Source organism: Gossypium hirsutum, chromosome A05 (genome assembly GCF_007990345.1).
Source record: "Gossypium hirsutum isolate 1008001.06 chromosome A05, Gossypium_hirsutum_v2.1, whole genome shotgun sequence".
Lineage (NCBI taxonomy): Eukaryota > Viridiplantae > Streptophyta > Magnoliopsida > Malvales > Malvaceae > Gossypium > Gossypium hirsutum.
Window position 1 is genome coordinate 3988993 of NC_053428.1, and position 19182 is coordinate 4008174.

At 36.0% G+C, this 19182-nt stretch overlaps 4 protein-coding genes across 4 annotated transcripts; 3 read left to right on the top strand and 1 right to left on the bottom strand.

Annotated features, from left to right (window-relative positions):
* The first annotated feature begins 1084 nt into the window (after positions 1–1084).
* Positions 1085–3899, top strand: LOC107958852 (PHD finger protein ALFIN-LIKE 4). The gene is made up of 5 exons (XM_016894750.2): positions 1085–1450; positions 1573–1605; positions 2271–2499; positions 2936–3068; positions 3389–3899. Exons 1-5 carry the CDS (start codon positions 1354–1356, stop codon positions 3653–3655), a joined length of 759 nt encoding a protein of 252 aa, XP_016750239.1. The 5' UTR covers positions 1085–1353; the 3' UTR covers positions 3656–3899.
* A 6599-nt stretch (positions 3900–10498) lies between these two features.
* LOC107958853 (solute carrier family 25 member 44) lies at positions 10499–12794 on the bottom strand. Its single transcript, XM_016894751.2, has one exon. The coding sequence runs from the start codon at positions 11709–11711 to the stop codon at positions 10653–10655; it is 1059 nt and encodes a 352-aa protein (XP_016750240.1). The 5' UTR covers positions 11712–12794; the 3' UTR covers positions 10499–10652.
* A 3595-nt stretch (positions 12795–16389) lies between these two features.
* Positions 16390–17246, top strand: LOC107961365 (17.6 kDa class II heat shock protein). The gene has a single exon (XM_016897514.2). It carries the CDS (start codon positions 16638–16640, stop codon positions 17115–17117), a length of 480 nt encoding a protein of 159 aa, XP_016753003.1. The 5' UTR covers positions 16390–16637; the 3' UTR covers positions 17118–17246.
* A 577-nt stretch (positions 17247–17823) lies between these two features.
* On the top strand, positions 17824–19133 carry LOC107958855 (17.3 kDa class II heat shock protein). Its single transcript, XM_016894753.2, has one exon. The coding sequence runs from the start codon at positions 18478–18480 to the stop codon at positions 18946–18948; it is 471 nt and encodes a 156-aa protein (XP_016750242.1). The 5' UTR covers positions 17824–18477; the 3' UTR covers positions 18949–19133.
* Positions 19134–19182: the final 49 nt, after the last annotated feature.

Genomic DNA, 19182 nt, shown 5'->3' on the forward strand with positions numbered 1-19182 from the left:
AGGATTCTCATAATTTCCTAACTAAGTTGACGGCAGGCTTAAACAATAAGTATAGATTAAATAAACATACAGTGGATTTAGGGGGTTTGGCAGGGGCCCCGGCCCCTTTAAAATAAAAACATTTTTATTTTGACCCTTTAAATTTTTAAAAAAATTTAAATTAGTAAAGATAAAATTACATTTTACCCCCTAAAAATGATAAAAATCTTATTTAATCATTTAAAAATTATAAATATATAGAAAATTTAATTTTGGCCCCCTAAATTTTTTTCCTAACTTCATCCTTGTGTGGGATTATTTAAATAGATTAATTAAGCTAAATCTCTTAATTTAATAAATTAAAAAAACTTATTAAGTCAAATTAATTCTATTAATTTGGTTCAATTTAATCGATTAATTAATTTTTTACATATCTTATTTGAAAATAACGATGTTAACTTTTTAGTGTTTAACTTTGAATTTTGAGATTTATTTGTTAAAAATTCATAAAATAGAATGATATTGTCAATTAATTTTCATCAATTCAACCCTAAAACTTGAGAAAAATCACACCTATAATTTTTTAATAATCAAACACAAATTTAAAAAATTCACATTTAACACTAAATTTAATTGATTAGTAAGATTATGAAAATTTAAACCAAATAATAGTAGGAACTTTAAAAATTAACTATTTGTGTAATTTCTACAAAATATTAGTATCATATTGAACAAAGAAAAAAAATAAAAAACTAGATTTTAATAAATAATAAGAATAAAAATAAAAATAATCTAAAAATTTAATATGAATCCATATGTATTTTGTCTTTATATGATAAAATTTATAAAGCTTAGCAGCCATTACTATTGGACAGACATTAATAATTATAAAAATTAATTTAAGAGTTTAATAAATTTTGGTGAGGAGTAATTATTTTAGAATTGTTCTTCTTAATTATATTATTTATTTATCTCTAAAATTTAAATTTGGATTTAATATATAATGATATATTATTATAGATTCGAGTTTAATTTCGTCAAAACGGGCTTTTATAGTTAGGTTTTTTTTTTCTATAAATAATTTATTCATATATGGGCCGGTCCCATTTTTTTCCCGGATTGGTTCACATATTTCTGCCTTTTCCTTCTTTCTCCCTCCATAGAGAGAAACAGAGAGAAAGGGTCATTTAATTTTACTCTTAAAAACTAAAACGAAAATTCCCCTTTGCAAATCTTTCATTTCCCTCCTTTTCCTCTCTCTCAGACCGTCTCCTTGCCTTTTCCCTGCCTCTCTGCTACTCGATCTCCACACTGCAACACAATTTCTCTTTCAAAGAGAAGACAAAGAAAGGAAGAAAAGTATCAGTCCGGATTATGGACGGCGGTGTTCCGTACAACCCACGTACAGTCGAAGAAATCTTTCGAGATTTTAAGGGTCGTCGAGCTGGCATGATTAAAGCCCTTACTACCGGTAATACTACTATTTTTTTTTGCTCTTACTTGACTGCTATCTTCTCAACCATATTTGTTTTCGCCTATGCTTTTGAAGTTTATTTTTATTTAATTACTATTCGGGAGTGGTTGTGGTTGCAGATGTGGAGGAGTTTTACCAGCAGTGTGATCCAGGTACTGGGTTTTTGTTTATGGAGAATTAATTTCTAGATTTTAATACCCAGATTTGTTTTGTTTGGTTGATGACATGATTTATCTGGAAATTGAAGTTACAATTTTTGTTTTCAAGGTCTTTGTATATATAAATGAAACAGAGTATTCAGGCCCGGTGACTGAAGTTGTTTAAAGTTCAGTATAAATGAAGTTATTAGTGCATCCCGTGACATTTGAGATTGTAGCTTTATTGCTGTTTAAATCTATGGCATGAAGAAACATTTTTAATTATGGGGTTACCATTTCTGCTTAAATTGTACTTTTCCCTTTGAAAATAGAAAAGAATAGTTTGAGCTAAGTATGATATATGTATGTTTAGGATTTAACAATATTGCTGTTATTCCTTACTTGCTCTTTTAGATACGTATATTCTTTTTCTTTCTTTAAATAGCTTTACATTTTTAAAGGTTTTTAGGATTGTTGTCATTATTTGATTCTTATTGGGTTTTTTAGATGACTTTAATTTCGATAAAGAGCATGTTCATTTGAAGTTGAAAGGCAAACTGATGAACGAGAATGTGCTAAATTCAATGTGGTTTCCCCATGCTTTCAATAATTCTCCCTGATTAGGTTCTAAATGCACAGAACGGAATGGGTTAATTAAAATGTTAACATTGTGATTACAGAAAAGGAGAATCTTTGCCTTTATGGATTCCCTAATGAGCAGTGGGAGGTGAATTTACCTGCCGAAGAGGTACCTCCGGAGCTTCCAGAGCCTGCATTGGGTATTAACTTTGCCAGAGATGGAATGCAAGAAAAGGATTGGTTGTCTTTGGTTGCTGTACACAGTGACTCGTGGTTACTCTCTGTGGCTTTCTATTTTGGTGCTAGGTTTGGATTTGATAAAGCTGATAGGTACTTTTTACCTTGCCTGAGCACAGTCCTGATTTGGCTTTACATACACATTCTAAGTGTAAATAAGCTAATTTACTTGGTTAGCATGCATACCCTCCCAGCCTCAGTTTAGCCAAATAATTGATACGAGTCTCTTGTAGTTTTGGTTTTCTGTTATATACCAAGGTAATTTTATATGTCCATTATGAAAATTATTACATGTTGTCCTTTCCCCTAATTTGGCAAACCCTTTCTGTAAATGGATCCTCAGACTTAGGCTTCAATATGAACCACTTACAGATAATGCGCAAATATTATATACAAGGCATAGCATGAGTGAGCTTGATTAAAATGGGATGCTTTGCCCTGGATTTGCTTGTGTGTACAACAAGTGTGCCGTATTTATTTTGAGCTACAATTTATCCTCAATCATACCATGTTGGTTGAAATGATGCAGGAAACGGCTTTTCAATATGATAAATGATCTTCCAACAATATTCGAAGTAGTAACAGGAGCAGCTAAGAAACAGACAAAGGAGAAATCTTTGGTTTCAAATCACAGCGGAAATAAATCTAAATCAAACTCTAAGGTGGCAAGCTTTTTCCTTACTACTGTTTCTTTATATGTTTAAGTGGTGCTAGTTCTAGAATAAAGGTAGGTTGGTGATAGTGCTAAAACATAATATTACATTGTTGATTGTTTCTCACTATTTGACAGCAGTTTCTGACATGGTAAAAACTATGGTCCTGGAAGTATTGTTGGTATTTTGGCTTGTTTTATCAAATATTTCTGTGAAGTCCATTCTTCTTGTGCCGATAGCTGACTGAAAGAGGGAAATAACTTGAAATTTTCAATGTAACCTTTACAAATTAGCTTCTTTCTTTTCCTTTGTGTTTGGAAAAAATGCAGCGAGGTTCTGAACCTCTGCCCAAATATTCAAAGGCAGTGCCATCTAAGGACGAGGATGATGATGGACTAGAGGAGGAAGAGGAGGAGCATGGAGAGACACTATGTGGGGCTTGTGGAGAGAGTGATGGAGCTGATGAATTCTGGATTTGCTGTGATATATGTGAGAAATGGTTCCATGGAAAGTGTGTCAAGATTACACCAGCAAGGGCAGAGCATATTAAGCAGTACAAATGCCCATCTTGCAGCAACAAGAGAGCACGGCCTTGATGATGACAGGTCGGCGGCCCTTGCATTGAATTCTGTCATCTTGGAATTTGCTAATTGTCTCAAAGCTCATGTACTCAACTCAAGTATGTTGGTAGTAGATTATGTTCTTTAATCTTAGCAAATCTTTCTCAGCTTTTTATTTGTAGGTCGCAAAGCCGTTTAAGTTGTTCTCTGAAAATCATTGTTCTTCCTGCCATAGGAAGGGAGACTTGACTTTTGTTTAAGTTTGATCTTATTGTGTTTATATGCGTGCAATTTCGTTTTCTTTTGGTATTCTGTGAGCTTGTAAAGTGTAATGCTTTGGCATCCTTTGAAAGGAAAAAGGATGAATGAAATAATGGATGAGACACCTTTCAGCCCACCACAACGGCCTGTTAAGGGACGGCTCTTGGTCCAAGTGGTGTTTCTATAATACGTTACGAATTCATTTGAATGCTAATCAAATAATATTATAAAATAAAGATGGTATAGATGGGGAAATGAAAATCTTGTCCTTTTCCGCCATTTTTTAACTGTTCAACCAAATATTGTTTAAGGCGTTAGTATGGAGTTACGTTTTATTGCTGTCGAGAATTCTTTAATCTTAATCAGATTATTATATTTGGTTCAATGATTTCGTTTAAGATAATCAGTTTTTTGTTTTTTTGAAAAATGTTACATTTCTTTAGTAAAATAACAAACTCTCCAGATCTTTGATTTTCTTACTAGTTTTGTTACACAACCTCTTAAGGATTCTCACATCATTGTCACTGTAAAGGAAACAAGATATGACTTTGCTACTAACAAATTCAAGACGCATAGCATCCATTGTCTCTCATATATAAACTGGACACGTCTAAACATTTAGAAACCTTCCTTTCTAATCATATAGACTCTCATAAAACAACCTTCTCTCTAGATTTCCTTCACCATCACAATATATAAGGGTTCTCTGCCCCCAAACTAGTGTGAATTGTCATAATCATCACTATCTACTACTTTCTCTTGTTGATCTCACTTGACAAGAAGTTTAAAAAAAAATTTCAGCAAAAGTTTTGTCATTTATTATTATTATTAGGAATAAATATCAAAATTATATTTAAACATTGATTTAATGTTTAATTTGATATATGAAACTTTGATTATGGTTCAAATATATACATAAAATTTTCGTTTTGATCCGATTATATATATTTAAAGAAATAAATATATAAATTTATTTTTATATTAGATGAATATAATTATGTATATGTAATATGCAAAGATAAAATGATTATATATCAATAATTGTGTTAATAATTTGTGATAATTTGATCGAATCAAAATTCCATGTATAAAATTACACAAAATCAAAGCTCATGAATAAAATTACATTTTAGACTAAAGTTCATTTATAATTTTTAGATAATAATAAGTTGATAAACTTTAACTTTATTACATTTTTAATTGTTAATTGATTAATGTAACAGCCCGTTTTCAGTGAAATCGGAACAGTGGTTTCAAGATTACAAATCCGAAGTCGGAAGAAAATTTATTTTAATATTATTTTATAGTCTACAGTATGATAGAAATATCGTATGAAAATTTTGTTCAGAAATTTTATTGATTACATGTCTAATTTGATAAAGAGAACTAAATTGCATAAAGTGCAAAAGTTGAATTCTAGTAGTTAAAGGGATCAAATAGCTATGAAATTTAAAATTTGAGATCCTTATATGACAAATATGCCATTTAAGGGAGTTAGTAGATAATGATGATTATTCATCATTGGAAATTGAAGAAATATTAAGGATAATTTTGGAAAGTAAATGATAAAATGATGATAAATGAATTAAATAATTAAATTATTATCATTTTCATTATCTTTCCTAAAATAAAACATGGAAACCCTAACCATGAGAGTTTAGCTCAAGCAAACGTATTTTACTTAATTAGATCCGGATAGACTTAACAAGGAGTTAGATCGAGGAAAAGAGAAAGTATCTGATTAGTAACCTTTGTATCTACATATACTTATCAAGGAAAGTTCGTGTAACTAAATTGTAAATTTATATGTTTTAAATTGAACATTATTGTGTGTGATTTGTATGATTGCCATGAATATTATTAATCACATATCCAACAAGTAGCAAGTCTCGTTTGAGCCTTAGAAAATCGATGGATACGAATGACATGTCATTAAAGGTTCCCAACTGGTTGTGGTCCTGCATGTGTTGCGGACACACTATGACTTTTACGAGCTTCTCGATAATTGCTCTCCCATGAGCTTTCTGATTTATGGCTCTTATGAGCTTGCCGATATACAGCTCGATTGAGCTTCCCGTTATACAACTCGAAAGAGCTTCCTGTTTACATGCTTGCATGGGCATACTTGCATATGAATTGACGGATTACAGATTAGTACACCTCGTGTGTACTACCTATATATCTAACGATATTTTAAATAGTTCAACGGGAAAAGTTTTGATATAAGATAATATGAGTTCCAAACGAACTATTACCCGTCTATACATGAAGTGCATGGAAATTATATTACCTGATATATTGATGCATGAATTGGTTGCTACTGAATGTGAAACTTGCTTGATGACTTTGTTCATCCATGATTAAGGGCTATTGTATGTGATTACTTGGCTAACATGATAAGGATATGTGTTTAGGCTTTTGGCCAAGTTGGTTTGGATAATTCTTGTATACTTACCTTATATGTGAAATAATAGTAAGTTAAATTTCATGTTATACGAATTTACTAAGCTTAAGTGCTTACTCTGTTTTATTTTTCCTGTTTTATAGTAATTCTAAAGCTCGATTTGGTTGGAAGCTGGTTGGAGTTACTTCACACTATCCATCGGCCCATTTTGGTTTATATAGTAAATCAATTTTGGTTATAATGACATGTATAGGTCAATTTGGCCAAATGTTGGCATGTAAATGTTTTGTTGTGATTAGCCATTTGAATGACTTGTATTTGATACATTTCGATATATATATATATAGTCTTATAACGTTTGATGTATGTTTGAAATGGTTGAATGATGGAAATCATATAGGCATATTGTTGATTAGTTTGAGATAATATATATGTATTTGGTCAAATTGGTAAGTATGGATTCTTGGATATATGTGGTGTTATGTCATGTATAAAACTTGATTATGGCTTGGTTTGAATTCCTTGATATAGTTTCTTGATGTCTAAAAATGTTGAAATAGGTTGATGACAAGTTGGGTGAGAAATGTGGCTTGAAAATGACATATTTTTGTCCACACGGGTGGAGACACGGGTGTGTGTCTCAGCCGTGTGTGATACATGGCTAAGTGACATGGCCGTGCGTCCCCTGCATATTTTAATTTGCAAGACAGAATGCTCACACGGCCTAGCATATGGGCGTGTGGCTTGGCTGTGTGGCCCAAGTCAGAGAGCTCTCAAGTTTGGACACAGGCTGGACACGACCGTGTGTCCCTATTTTGAATGCTTACACTGTAACACCCCTAACCCTTATCCTTCGCCGAAACAGAGTTATGGAGTATTCTGGACTTTTCAAATCAAATATGAACAGTTCATATCATTTAACATACATATTAGAAACTAATAATAAATCACTCATATTGTCCATTGTATGAGCCATCGAGGCCCAAAATACCCATTAGATACAAATCGGGACTATACCGGAAACTCGAAATTTTTTTCGAAAATATTAAAAAATTTCCTAGGTGCAGGGGACACACGCCCATGTGGCCAAGCCATGTGGCTCACACGGTCAATAGACACGCTTGTGTCTTAGGCCGTGTGGGAATTCGAAGTGGAACACACGGCTGTGTCCCAGCCTATGTCCAATTTAGACTTGGATCACATGGCCAAGCCACATGCCCGTGTGCTAGGCTGTGTGAGCATACTGACTTGTAATATAAAGGTATAGGGGTCACACGGCCAAGCTACACATCTGTATGCTAGGCCGTGTGAAAATACCTGAGCATTCTGTTTCTCAATTTTAAAGATGCAGGGGACACACGGCCATACCACATGCTTATATGCTAGGCCGTGTGTCACACATGGTTGAGACACACGCCCGTGTCTCTACTCGTGTGGATGAAAATAAGCCATTTTAAGGCCACATTTCTCACCCATATTTGATTTCAACCTAAACACTTCAAATTTCATACTTATAGGCCATAACAAGACCTTCAATACACTCAAATCAAGCTTTAAGCATGTCATATTTATACAGCTTGGCTGCACAGGCGTGTGTCACCTGTTCCTTTGAAAAATTTTAATATTTTCTGAAAAATTTGTTGAGTACTCGGTTTAGTCGCGACTTGTTTCTAATGTGTATTTTGGGCCTCGAGGGCTCATATAAGGGACAATATGATTAATTATGATTAGTTTTTGATATAAATGTTAAATGATATTAAATGTCTGTATTTGATCTGTAAATTTCGGTGATGCTCCATCACCCTGTTCCGACAAAGAATATAGGTTAGGGGTGTTACACACGGCCTGAGACACGGGCGTGTGTTCTCTGCACCTTTGAAAAATTTTAATATTTTTCGAAAAAATTTCTGAGTACCTGGTTTACTCCCGACTTGTTTCTAATGTGTATTTTGGGCCGCGAAGGCTCACATAAGGGACAATATGATTGCTTTTGATTGGTTTCTGATATGATTGCTAAATGATATGAAATGTCTGTTATATGATCTGTAAACTCTGAAAATGCTCCGTAACCCTGTTCCGGTGATGAATACATGTTAGGGGTGTTATAATTAATATTATTATAAGTAACTTTTCTTATTTATTTATTTATTTAAAAGAAGTTGACATTTTGTATATTGTTATCATTAGTCTTATACCATTTTTTTTTAATTTTCATAATTAACTTCACTCTTACTACAATTTAAAGTTGGTTTCATTTTTATTTATGATTAAGTATAATTAAATAAAAATTCTATTAGGTTATTTCATATTGCCTCAGTCAAATTAATGAATTTTACATTCCAACCCATTATACCAAACCCTAGTAAGAAAAGGTTTCTGAATAACCTAAATAGTTATACTTACATGTTCTTTGATCCAAACTGTCCCTAACGACAAGGATTAGATTAGAGGCGATGCTAATCGTATTAAAATAGTACTTAGCATATTGTTTTATTTATGTGTGTGTTCTCGATTGAAACGCCTTGTCAACCATGGGAGGCAAATGAGTTGCATCATGTCATGTGTGAACCTTTGTTTATAACATCAGTTTGGGTATTGTAACTCCACTGAAATTTAAAAAGAAAAATATGAAAATGGTTCTACTCCATTATAAACTGTAACTGCTAAGTAAAATAAACATGAAAAATGAATCCAACGGTGGGCTTTTCTTTTCTTTTTTTAAGGATACTTTGACGGCTCTAACTTGGTTTCGTTTGAATGTCTGCATCCAGTTTTCTGAAACATGTAACCAAAAATGAATCCTGCTGCATTTTGTTCGAGATCTCTCACCTTTGTTTTAAAAGAAGAGAAAAAACAAAAGAGAAGTCGTCCTCAAATTGGCTTCAATCTCAGTTGTTTCGTTTGGTCTCTGAGACGGACAAGTATGCCGTATGCATACTGTTGAGGTTAAAAATCGAACAGGACACAGAGAATGGTGGGAAGGTCTGCCTGTAGTTTCTGCTAGTGTGCTTCGTATTGGGTGGTCCATAGTAAATAAAAAGGGCAAATGGGTTATGTTATCAGCCCCTGGTTTTTCGATCCCTGTCTGCTTTGCTTTGATTGTGTCACTCTGACTCCTTATCCCTATCATTTCTCTCTGTTCCCTTGCGCGCCACCCCAATCACTGCTTCTTTACTTCTTTGCATTTACCGAGGCAAATGCAAGTTATTGGGTTTAAACTCATATGTTGTAGATTTGCTTTCGGCAGTATTAAAGCTGAAAGTGAACGGTAATGTACTAGATAGTCTAGATTTCATTAATATATATTTTTTATCCTGTTTTAAATCCAGTATACATTCAAAGAACGGAACCCATCACCAGCACCAGTATCTATATCACATTACTGTAGTTAAAAAGTGAAAATTTCAGCGCACTGAATTTGAAGCCTTTAACACAATTTCATTACCATTTAGACTAATGCATTTTTGGATAAGTGAAAGAGATAAAACTTTTTTTCCCTATTAATTCGTATAACAGGATTGCTACCCCATACTATAAGGCTAAACTAACTGGCCATGGGTTCGCATAAAGGAGATACAGTGAAACTTGGGCTAGAAAAATTATTCAAATATGTACAGTGTTCTGCAGTAGGAGGGCACGTGATGTCTCTGTTGCATTTCAAGATGCCGTGCAGCTCAGGTCTTGTTTAAGAATACCCTGGGAGTAATTCCCTATACATATGACTGTTAATCTCTAGTGCACCGTTCAGGTGACCAAAATTTAAAACGAAAGAGACACGGTTTATTATTTTATATTCAAAAGCTGGTTGACTGCTCAATCTTTGGATGATTTACTTTTGTCCTTTCTTTTTGTCCAAGTCTAACAGAACGATTTCTTTTGGGTAATGTTGGGGCCGAGACTTGAGATTTGAGAAGTTGGGATGCGTTATATGACCCATAGTGAGAAGCTTTAGGTATTAACCCTTTTGTATCCAAAAATTTTCTGTCTTTCCAAGTTTTAGAGGGGCACAGCCACAGATCATATCATACTGGTATTTGGTTTTTAAAGTAAAAGCAACTTCTTCATGTCCTTAAACTGAAATGACTTGAGCAATAAATAAACAAAATTTACTTATTACAGAGTGGCTTATTCTTTTTCAATCATAATTAGAATGAGAAAAGGATGTAGTTATAATAATAGACTGAGAACATGAATTTATTAAAGAGTAAGCCAAATGAAAAAGAAAAAAAATCTTATACATAGATATAAGTTTTACATCGATAGTGATACTCATCATTACAGAGCCAAAGTAAGAAGATAAAAATGTACACTTAACTAAGGAATAGGGTCACAAACTTCTCAAGTGTGAGAAATCTGTATGTTTTTCATTCATGACGATAAGCTGTCTTGACTCTTAGCCGATAACCGCTTTAAGAACTCATAGGTAGTGATCATGGTTGTTGCAGACATAGACATTGATGCCCACCTTGGTCCCAGTCCCCTGTAACAAGCAGACAATCCGCCTTCTTTAACCAAATTCCTTATTGTCTGCAAAACCGTCATAGGTCTTCTTACCCCATTCTCTTCTCCATCCAGGACCTGTAACCTGGTCTTGATGGTGTCAAGTGGCATAGTGATTAAAGCTGAAACACCACTAGCCATGGCTGCACTTAAACCTTGGACTGCCACCACGGCCCTTGAATCAGGCTTGAAACCAGATCCTTCAATCACACCAGTTTCATCTTTTTTACCCATGGAGCAACCAATACCACCCCAAATGAGCTTGTGAGCAAGAGAGTAAGATGTCCACCAAACAGCATTAGATGGTGCATATGTCAATATTGAGATCCCAAATCCCCTATACAACCCTTTAGGACCATCTGCATACAGAATCTTCCTAAACGCATCAAGACCATTCTTATATCGACAAGAATGCACGTTTGAAATTGCATTCTTGCAACTGTTACAATTGTTGTAACCTTGAACCATAAGTCTTTGGCTCACAACATCGATTGGGGTCCAAACGAGTTGTGCAGCCATAGCTGAATTTAACCCAGCAGCAGCACTAGCTATAGCCGTTGCTGTAGTGTCTGAAAACCCTAAACGAACAGTTGCAGTGCCAACACTGCTCTTGGTAACCTCAAGGGCTCCCATGTAAAGTGCTCGAGCTGGGATTGTCCCCATCAAGGAGGTACCAAAACCCCTATAGAATCCTCTCAACCCTTCATATCTCATAATAGAGAGAGACATCTTAGAGCAAGAAATTTGAGCGGATGACACCTGTTGCCTAGTTTTCAAGACTACTATAGGGTAAAGAGCAGCAGATACACCTGAAAATAAAGCCGCACCAAGGAAAAAGAACTTGGATTTATCAAGCATGTGCCAATCTATATCTGCCGGTATATGAATCTCTGACCTTGAATCATCCTCAGCTGCACTTAAACTCATTTTCGCCACTTTGTAAACTGTTTAGTGCAAATAACTAAAATCTGCCCTCTCTTTTTGTTATCCTTTCACCAAAATTAATCAGAAACCACCTCAAAATCCTATTCAAAACTCAAATGTAAAACAACCCAGCTCTATTAAAATATAACTCCAATTACTTGGGTTTTCTATAAAATTACAGCTACAAATTAATACGAGAGCGATGAAAAGATCAAAAGGCAAAAAGAAGGAAAATTTATGAGGGGTATTTATTCTTCCAGTATTTGGACTGTACAAAAGTTAGGAAATCTAAGCGGAAAGAAAAAGGAAAAAAAAAAGATTTCTTTCGTTAGTATGATTAGGTATAAAAATAAAAAAAAGAACGGGGTTTTGTTGGTTTTCTTTTCTTCCTTTTGCGAAGCCAAATTTGAGAGCGAACGTGGATCAGCAGAAATAAGTCGAACATTCACTCACCATACAAGAACCCCAGATTTTATTTTTGATTCTTACCAGAAAAAGTCCAAACCTTTGCAACATCTTCAATCAAGGCTTCATCTTTATTTGTCAAATAGGCAACTGGGAAATCATAAAGAGAGAGAAGCACAGATCTCAAAAGCGCAAAGAATATAAATGAAGTGGGGCAAAAAGTGGGTTATGGGGGTGGCGGGTTCACGGAAAATGAAATGCTGAAGAGGATAATGTCAATAAGAAGGAAATGGTAAGTGAAGGAGTGGGAGAGAATGAGAAAAAAGTAGAGCGCTTTAACGGTAGAGACCAGAGAGGAATGGGATTGTAGCAAAGTGTTAGCGTATCGAGGAAAACAGACACTTGTCCAGTAATTGCTTCTATAGGTATTAGTTTTATAGGCTGATTTTAAGGTTCACTTGTTTTAAGCAGCTTGATTGTTGGCAGGGATTAGCTTGCTTGCTACCCTCTGATTTCCAACTAAACTGTGGGTGAGTCAGTCCCAGTAATATGTTTGTGTTTTATAAATGGATGCCTCAAATTTCATATACAGGATGTCGGTAACCAGTATCTCACCATTTATGGCAACAAGGAACCCTCTGATTTGAGTCTGTTTTTTCCTTTTCTCTTTGAGGTAAGTTAAATACAGCAGAGCAGGCCATTCTATCCATTTATCTATCTATCAAAAGACATCACCTTTTACTCATTGTTTTGGCCCATAAAACTCTGTGTTTCAGTCTTGACTTTGTTGCGGAAGCGACGATAATATTAATAACAATATTATCAGAAATATTTAGATAATTATTATGCCAACAATTATACTAAGAAAATTCCCAGTTAAATTGGAGGGGTCACAATGGTCCCGCTTAAAACCCAACAACTAGACAGAACTCACTTAGATATTTATAGCAATAATAACTAAATAAATATAACCAACATAAAGCTATTAAATAAAAGCAAACAAATAAGAAATAAAATACCAGAGTTTTAACGAGGTTCGGCCAATTTAGCTTACGTCCTCGGACACTACCAAATTAATATTTCCTCTAGAAATATTACAAAGGAGAAGATTTTGGGATGATACAACCAAAGGGGGAGGGGTTCTATATATAACAAACCAAACCCCCTCCCTTTCTATCTTTTCCTAATGTGGGATATTGCCAATATTCAACAAATCTCCACCTTGGCGATATTCCACATCTTTGAACATCTTCTCATAACACAAACTTCAATAGTGTCTTCAATTTTGCAACCAATCGCCTTCTTCCCTTTTGGTAGTTGTGCCAGCTTCCACATCTTGTTTTTCTCTAGAGATTGCATTTCCTCTTCCATTGCACCTAACCATCTATAATTCTCTAAACTCTGAATGGCTTCGGTGTAAGTGGATGGAATATTATCAACAACTGGAAGTGCATAAGCTACCATGTCAGTGAAACGAGCAGGTTTCTGAATTTCTCGTCTCTGCCTTCTGACTGCAATTGGCTCTGATTGCTGTTGAGGTTCTTGGGTAGAAACCTCTTCCTCATCTGACTCTGCATCTGCCAATGAAGAATCACTAGTGGTACCTTCTGCTGGAATTACCACACTCTGCTCAAACTCCACCTGCTGCGGAGTACACTCCACCTGCTGCGAAGTACTACTCACTCCTTCTGGATTTACCTTATTCAACATGGCAGATTCATGAAAGGTAACATCCCTACTGATTATCGTCTTCTTTGCCTCTAGACACCACAAACGATATCCCTTAACACCAGCATTGAAGCCCATGAATAGAGCCTTCTTTGCTCTTGGATCTAACTTTGATTCTTTCACATGATAATATGCAATAGAACCAAAAATGCGCAAGGTGTCATAATCAGTAGCAGGTTTTCCATACCATTTCTCCAAAGGAGTCTTGCCATTTATAGCAGATGATGGCAAATGATTGATGAGATGTTGAGCGTACATCACAGCCTCAGCCCAAAACTTTCTATCTAATCCAGCATTAGATAACATACATCGAACTTTCTCCACAAGCGTTCGATTCATACGCTCTGCCACCCCATTCTGTTGCGGTGTTCCACCTACGGTGAAGTGCCTTACTATGCCACAATCTTGGCATATCTTCAGGAAATGATCGCTTTTATATTCTCCACCGTTGTCTGATCGGAGAACCTTAATCTTCCTTCCTGTCTGATTTTCAACTTTAGTTTTCCACTTAAGGAAAACTTCAAGCACCTCATCTTTGTTCTTCATAGGAAACACCCAAACTCGTCTGGAAAAATCATCAATAAAGGTGACAAAATAACGTCTTCCTCCAAGTGATGGAGTCTTGGACGGTCCCCATACATCAGAATGCACATAATCCAGAATACCTTTAGTATTGTGAATCCCAGTGCCAAATTTCACCCTTCGTTGTTTTCCCAGAACACAATGCTCGCAAAATTCAAGTTTGCAAGTCTTTGTACCTTTCAATAATCCTTGCTTGGCTAGAGTTTGCAAGGATTTTTCACCAGCATGGCCCAAACGCATATGCCACAGCTGTGTTGCCTCAGCGTCCTTCTTGGTACTCGTAATTGCTGCTGCTGTTGTCCCGACCACTGTACTACCTTGGTAGTAATACAGATTGTTCTTTCTTATGCCTTTCAACATCACCAATGCTCCTGAAGTTGCTTTAAGAACTCCATCTCGTATTGTCACAACTAGGCCTTTAGATTCTAACGACCCCAAAGAGATGAGATTCTTCTTCAACTTTGGGACATATCGTACATCCCGCAAAATTCTAGTAGATCCATCATGACTCCTCAGTTTAATTGAACCTATCCCGGCTATTTTACATGTGTTATCATTACCCATGTAAACAACCCCTTCATCTAGTTTTTGAAATTCAAAGAACCATTCCCGAATGGGACACATATGATAGGAACAACCAGAATCCATGATCCACTCATCTGCATATAATGTTGAAGATGTCATACTAAGAGAAAAGTCTGACTCTGCTTCACTATTGCATTCTGCAACATTTGCATCTTGCGGAGTCTTCCCTTTTTTCTTCAATTTTGGACAATCTTTCTTCCAATGTCCTTTTTCTTTGCGAAAGGAACATTCATCTTTGGCAACAACTCGACCTTTGGACTTTCTTCTCTTCCCCTTAGACTGACTTTTCTGACGATCTCTTGTTACCAATGCTTCCACTGCTGCTTCACTTGAACCTTTCAACTTATCCTTTCGGCGTAGTTCATAGCTATACAATGCAGCAGTTACTTCATTGAAAGTTACTTCCGACTTTCCATGAAGTAAAGTAGTTTCAAGGTACTCAAACTCCTCTGGAAGCGATCCCAACAACATTAACGCCAAGTCTTCGTCTTCAAAAGTCACATCCAAATTCAACAAATCAGCCACCAGCTGATTAAAATTGGTAATGTGCTCGTTCATTGTGGTACCAGGAACATAACTGAAACGAAACAGTCTTTTCTTCATATGCAACTTATTTTGACTGTTCTTCTTCAGAAATTTCTCCTCCAATGCTTTCCACAATTTACTTGCAGAAGTCTCTTTACTGAATATATACTTCTGCTCTCTGGAAAGACATGATCGAATTGTACCACATGCCAATCGGTTGATGGTCTTCCATTCTTTATCATCAACCCCTTCTGGTTTTTCTTCCTCAATGGCAATATCTAGACCCTGTTGAAAGAGGGCATCTAGAAGCTCACTTTGCCACATGCCGAAATGACCTGTTCCATCAAAAATTTCCACTACAAATCTCGTATTTGCAGTTCCAATCCTCGGCAAAATGTACGAAGTGGAAGTTGTTGATATGGATGGTTTTTCTTCTGTCATTTTTGCCATAGCTTCTACTTAATAGCCACCAAATGCAGAATACCCACAAGCTTTCGGAAATGTTTCTGATGTGTAAGATCAGACTAAGCTGCAAACACAGAGCATACTACAAAACCTTGGCTCTGATACCAGACTTTGAGCCAGGGAACTAAAAAATTAACCTTTGACACATTAGGTATTAAAGTAAAAATGAAATTGGATAAGATTCTGATAAGGAATTTTGATCAGGACATGACATGATGAGATGAACCTTTTATGCTGGTCAAGCTTGGCCCAAGAGCAAATTTGGGTTTTTTTAGCCTTGTTACACATGAAATTATTCATTGCAGATTTGATCCAACCTATCTTGCATGGCAACACGGGCCCTGGAATTGTTAAGTACAGTTTAGACCCAAAATATTAAAGAAATAGAAAATTACAGAACAATTGCTCGTCTTCTTCAATATTCTAGACAGAATGTTACAGAGCCCCATTACCAAACTTTTCCATCTGCACCGATTAATCTCTAGAACTCTCGTCTCTCTTGATTACCTCCTATAAATATGATTCAGCTCTTCGCGTTCCAAATCACTCTGAAAATCAGCTTAAAACTCATTACATAACATATCAAAAAGCGTCTTTCATTCTATATGCCTTGTCTGTTTATATTTTAGAGCTTGAATTATGGCTTTGAGGAACTTTGGCTTCGATTCTCCACTCTTTACAATCCTGGAAGACATGCTGGACATCCCGGAGGAACAAGAGAAGTCCCGAAACAACCCATCTCGAGCCTATGTTCGAGATGCAAAGGCCATGGCTGCCACTCCAGCTGACGTAATAGAGTACCCAACATCTTACGTCTTCATCGTGGACATGCCCGGCATAAATCACGGCGAGATCAAGGTGCAGGTTGAAAACGAGAATGTGCTTGTGGTGAGCGGAGAGCGAAAGCGTGAGAAAGAGAAAGATGAGAAAGAAGGAGTGAAGTATGTGAGGATGGAAAGGAGAGTGGGCAAGTTTATGAGGAAGTTCGCATTGCCTGAGAATGCGAATATGGATAAGATATCTGCAGTTTGTCAAGATGGGGTGTTGAGAGTGACGGTGGAGAAATTACCTCCACCTGAACCTAAGAAGCCTAAGACCATTGGAGTTAAAGTTGCATAAGAGAATTATGGTTGTTGATTGAATGCTGTTCGATTTGAGGAAAAAAAATCAAAGAAACGTCAGTGTCTCATTCTGGTTGTGTGAGTTTTGAAGTTTATCAGCACAGAATAATAAAGTTAAGGTTTCTTTTTTTCATGTTGAAGAAGATCGAAAGTTGCGAATTAATGCAGTATAACAATAAAACTGGATTTTGGTTACTAGTTGCTGCATTTCTTTACAGCACAAAATAAAATTTGTTTTACCAAAAGACAACATCCCATTGAACAAACCCTTAATTTATTGCATCCTAAATCAACAACTTAATTTTCAGCTATGCTATTCTTCAACCTAGCTTCGTCATGCATATTATAGATGGAGTTGAGAGTCATGGGATTCCATCCATCTATCACCTTTTTTTTTTTTTTCAGTCTTGGCTTCTTAAGATAACTTATTGTAATAATTTCTGTCTCATTTTAAGAATTAGTGTAAGCATTTGTATGCTATGAAAGTTATTAATAGTATACTTCTTGAAAAATGGGAACTGAATCCATTACAACTTTAAAAAAAGAAAGTAAAAATAAAGCATTCTTCCTCTCGTTAGGATCTTCGACCTTTGCTTTCATTTTTTGTTCTTTAAGACGACTCTTTTCTTCCTTCATTTGATCACTAAGCTTACGTTTCAATAGATAATAACTCGAGAACTGGTTTGAAATCAGAAAATGAGAGAGCTGGGTGTATCATTTGATTCAAGAAACACTGCTTGGATGTCTAGGCCTTAGAACCGGTAGGCTGTCTCAAAGCTTTGAACTATTGTATAATAATACTATTATTTGATGCGATCAAACTCTTATTAAAGATCTTTTTGCATTAGGTTATGAGTTCCCTCAGGAAAACGAGCATATGAACCCTAAAATGTTCGGTTTTATAGGAATTTTTGGATTTCGATTTTCGATTTTTCTCTAATTTTCTTCTTTTTGGAAGTTATTATCTGCTGTTCTTTTTAGTTGTGTTGTTAAACGGTTTGCCCTACTGTTTAATTCTAACCAATGATTAAAAAGAACCATTTCAAGAAAAACAAAACAAAATCCGGCCCACCGCGCCGTATGTAGTGTCAATCAATGACTCGCTCTTTCCTGTAGTGTGTAAGAAATTCTAGACCTTCCCAAAACATTCTGGAAAAGTGGAAATCCTTGAAGGATATGACATTATAACACAGCCTTCTCGAAAACTCTCGACGTCTTCTTCCAGAAACTTCCTACCCAACCTTATAAATGAGCTAATACCGTTCATGATTCTCCATCCAAGCCGAGAAACGTAGTGAATTTGCAACCGAAAACCGAATCAAAATCTTCGCAATCTCATCCAGCTACAAAAAAGAAAAATGGATCTCAGAATCATGGGTTTCGATTCTCCGCTCTTGAATACTCTCCAACATATGATGGATCTTTCTGACGATACGGAGAAGATCCCGAACGCACCATCAAAGGTTTACATGCGGGATGCCAAGGCCATGGCTGCAACACCAGCGGACATTAAGGAGTACCCCAAGTCTTATGTGTTCATCGTCGACATGCCGGGGCTGAAATCAGGGGACATCAAGGTCCAAGTGGAGGACGACAATATGCTCTTGATCAGCGGAGAAAGGAAGCGAGAGGAAGAGAAAGAAGGAGCCAAGTACGTAAGAATGGAGAGGCGGGTCGGCAAGCTTATGAGGAAATTTGCGTTGCCTGAGAATGCTAACACTGATGCCATCTCTGCAATCTGTCAAGACGGGGTTTTAACTGTTACTGTGGAGAAACTGCCACCCCCTGAGCCTAAGAAACCCAAGACCATCGAGGTTAAAATAGCTTGAAGCAGCTTTAGATTTACGGTTAATTGTCAATGGGGGCTTTAAATAAGTTGGGGGTTAGCCCTGTAAGTAGTTTCTAGCGTTTGCCGTGGTGGTTTCTGAGTGTGTTAAACGTTTGATATCAGAGTTCTATGTCGTGTTGTGTTGAAATCATGAAATGCAGATTTTACTGTTAGTATTTTCTTGTATTTTCCATCTCTGGTTTTAATCACATATGTTTTTTGCTAACAATGGTCA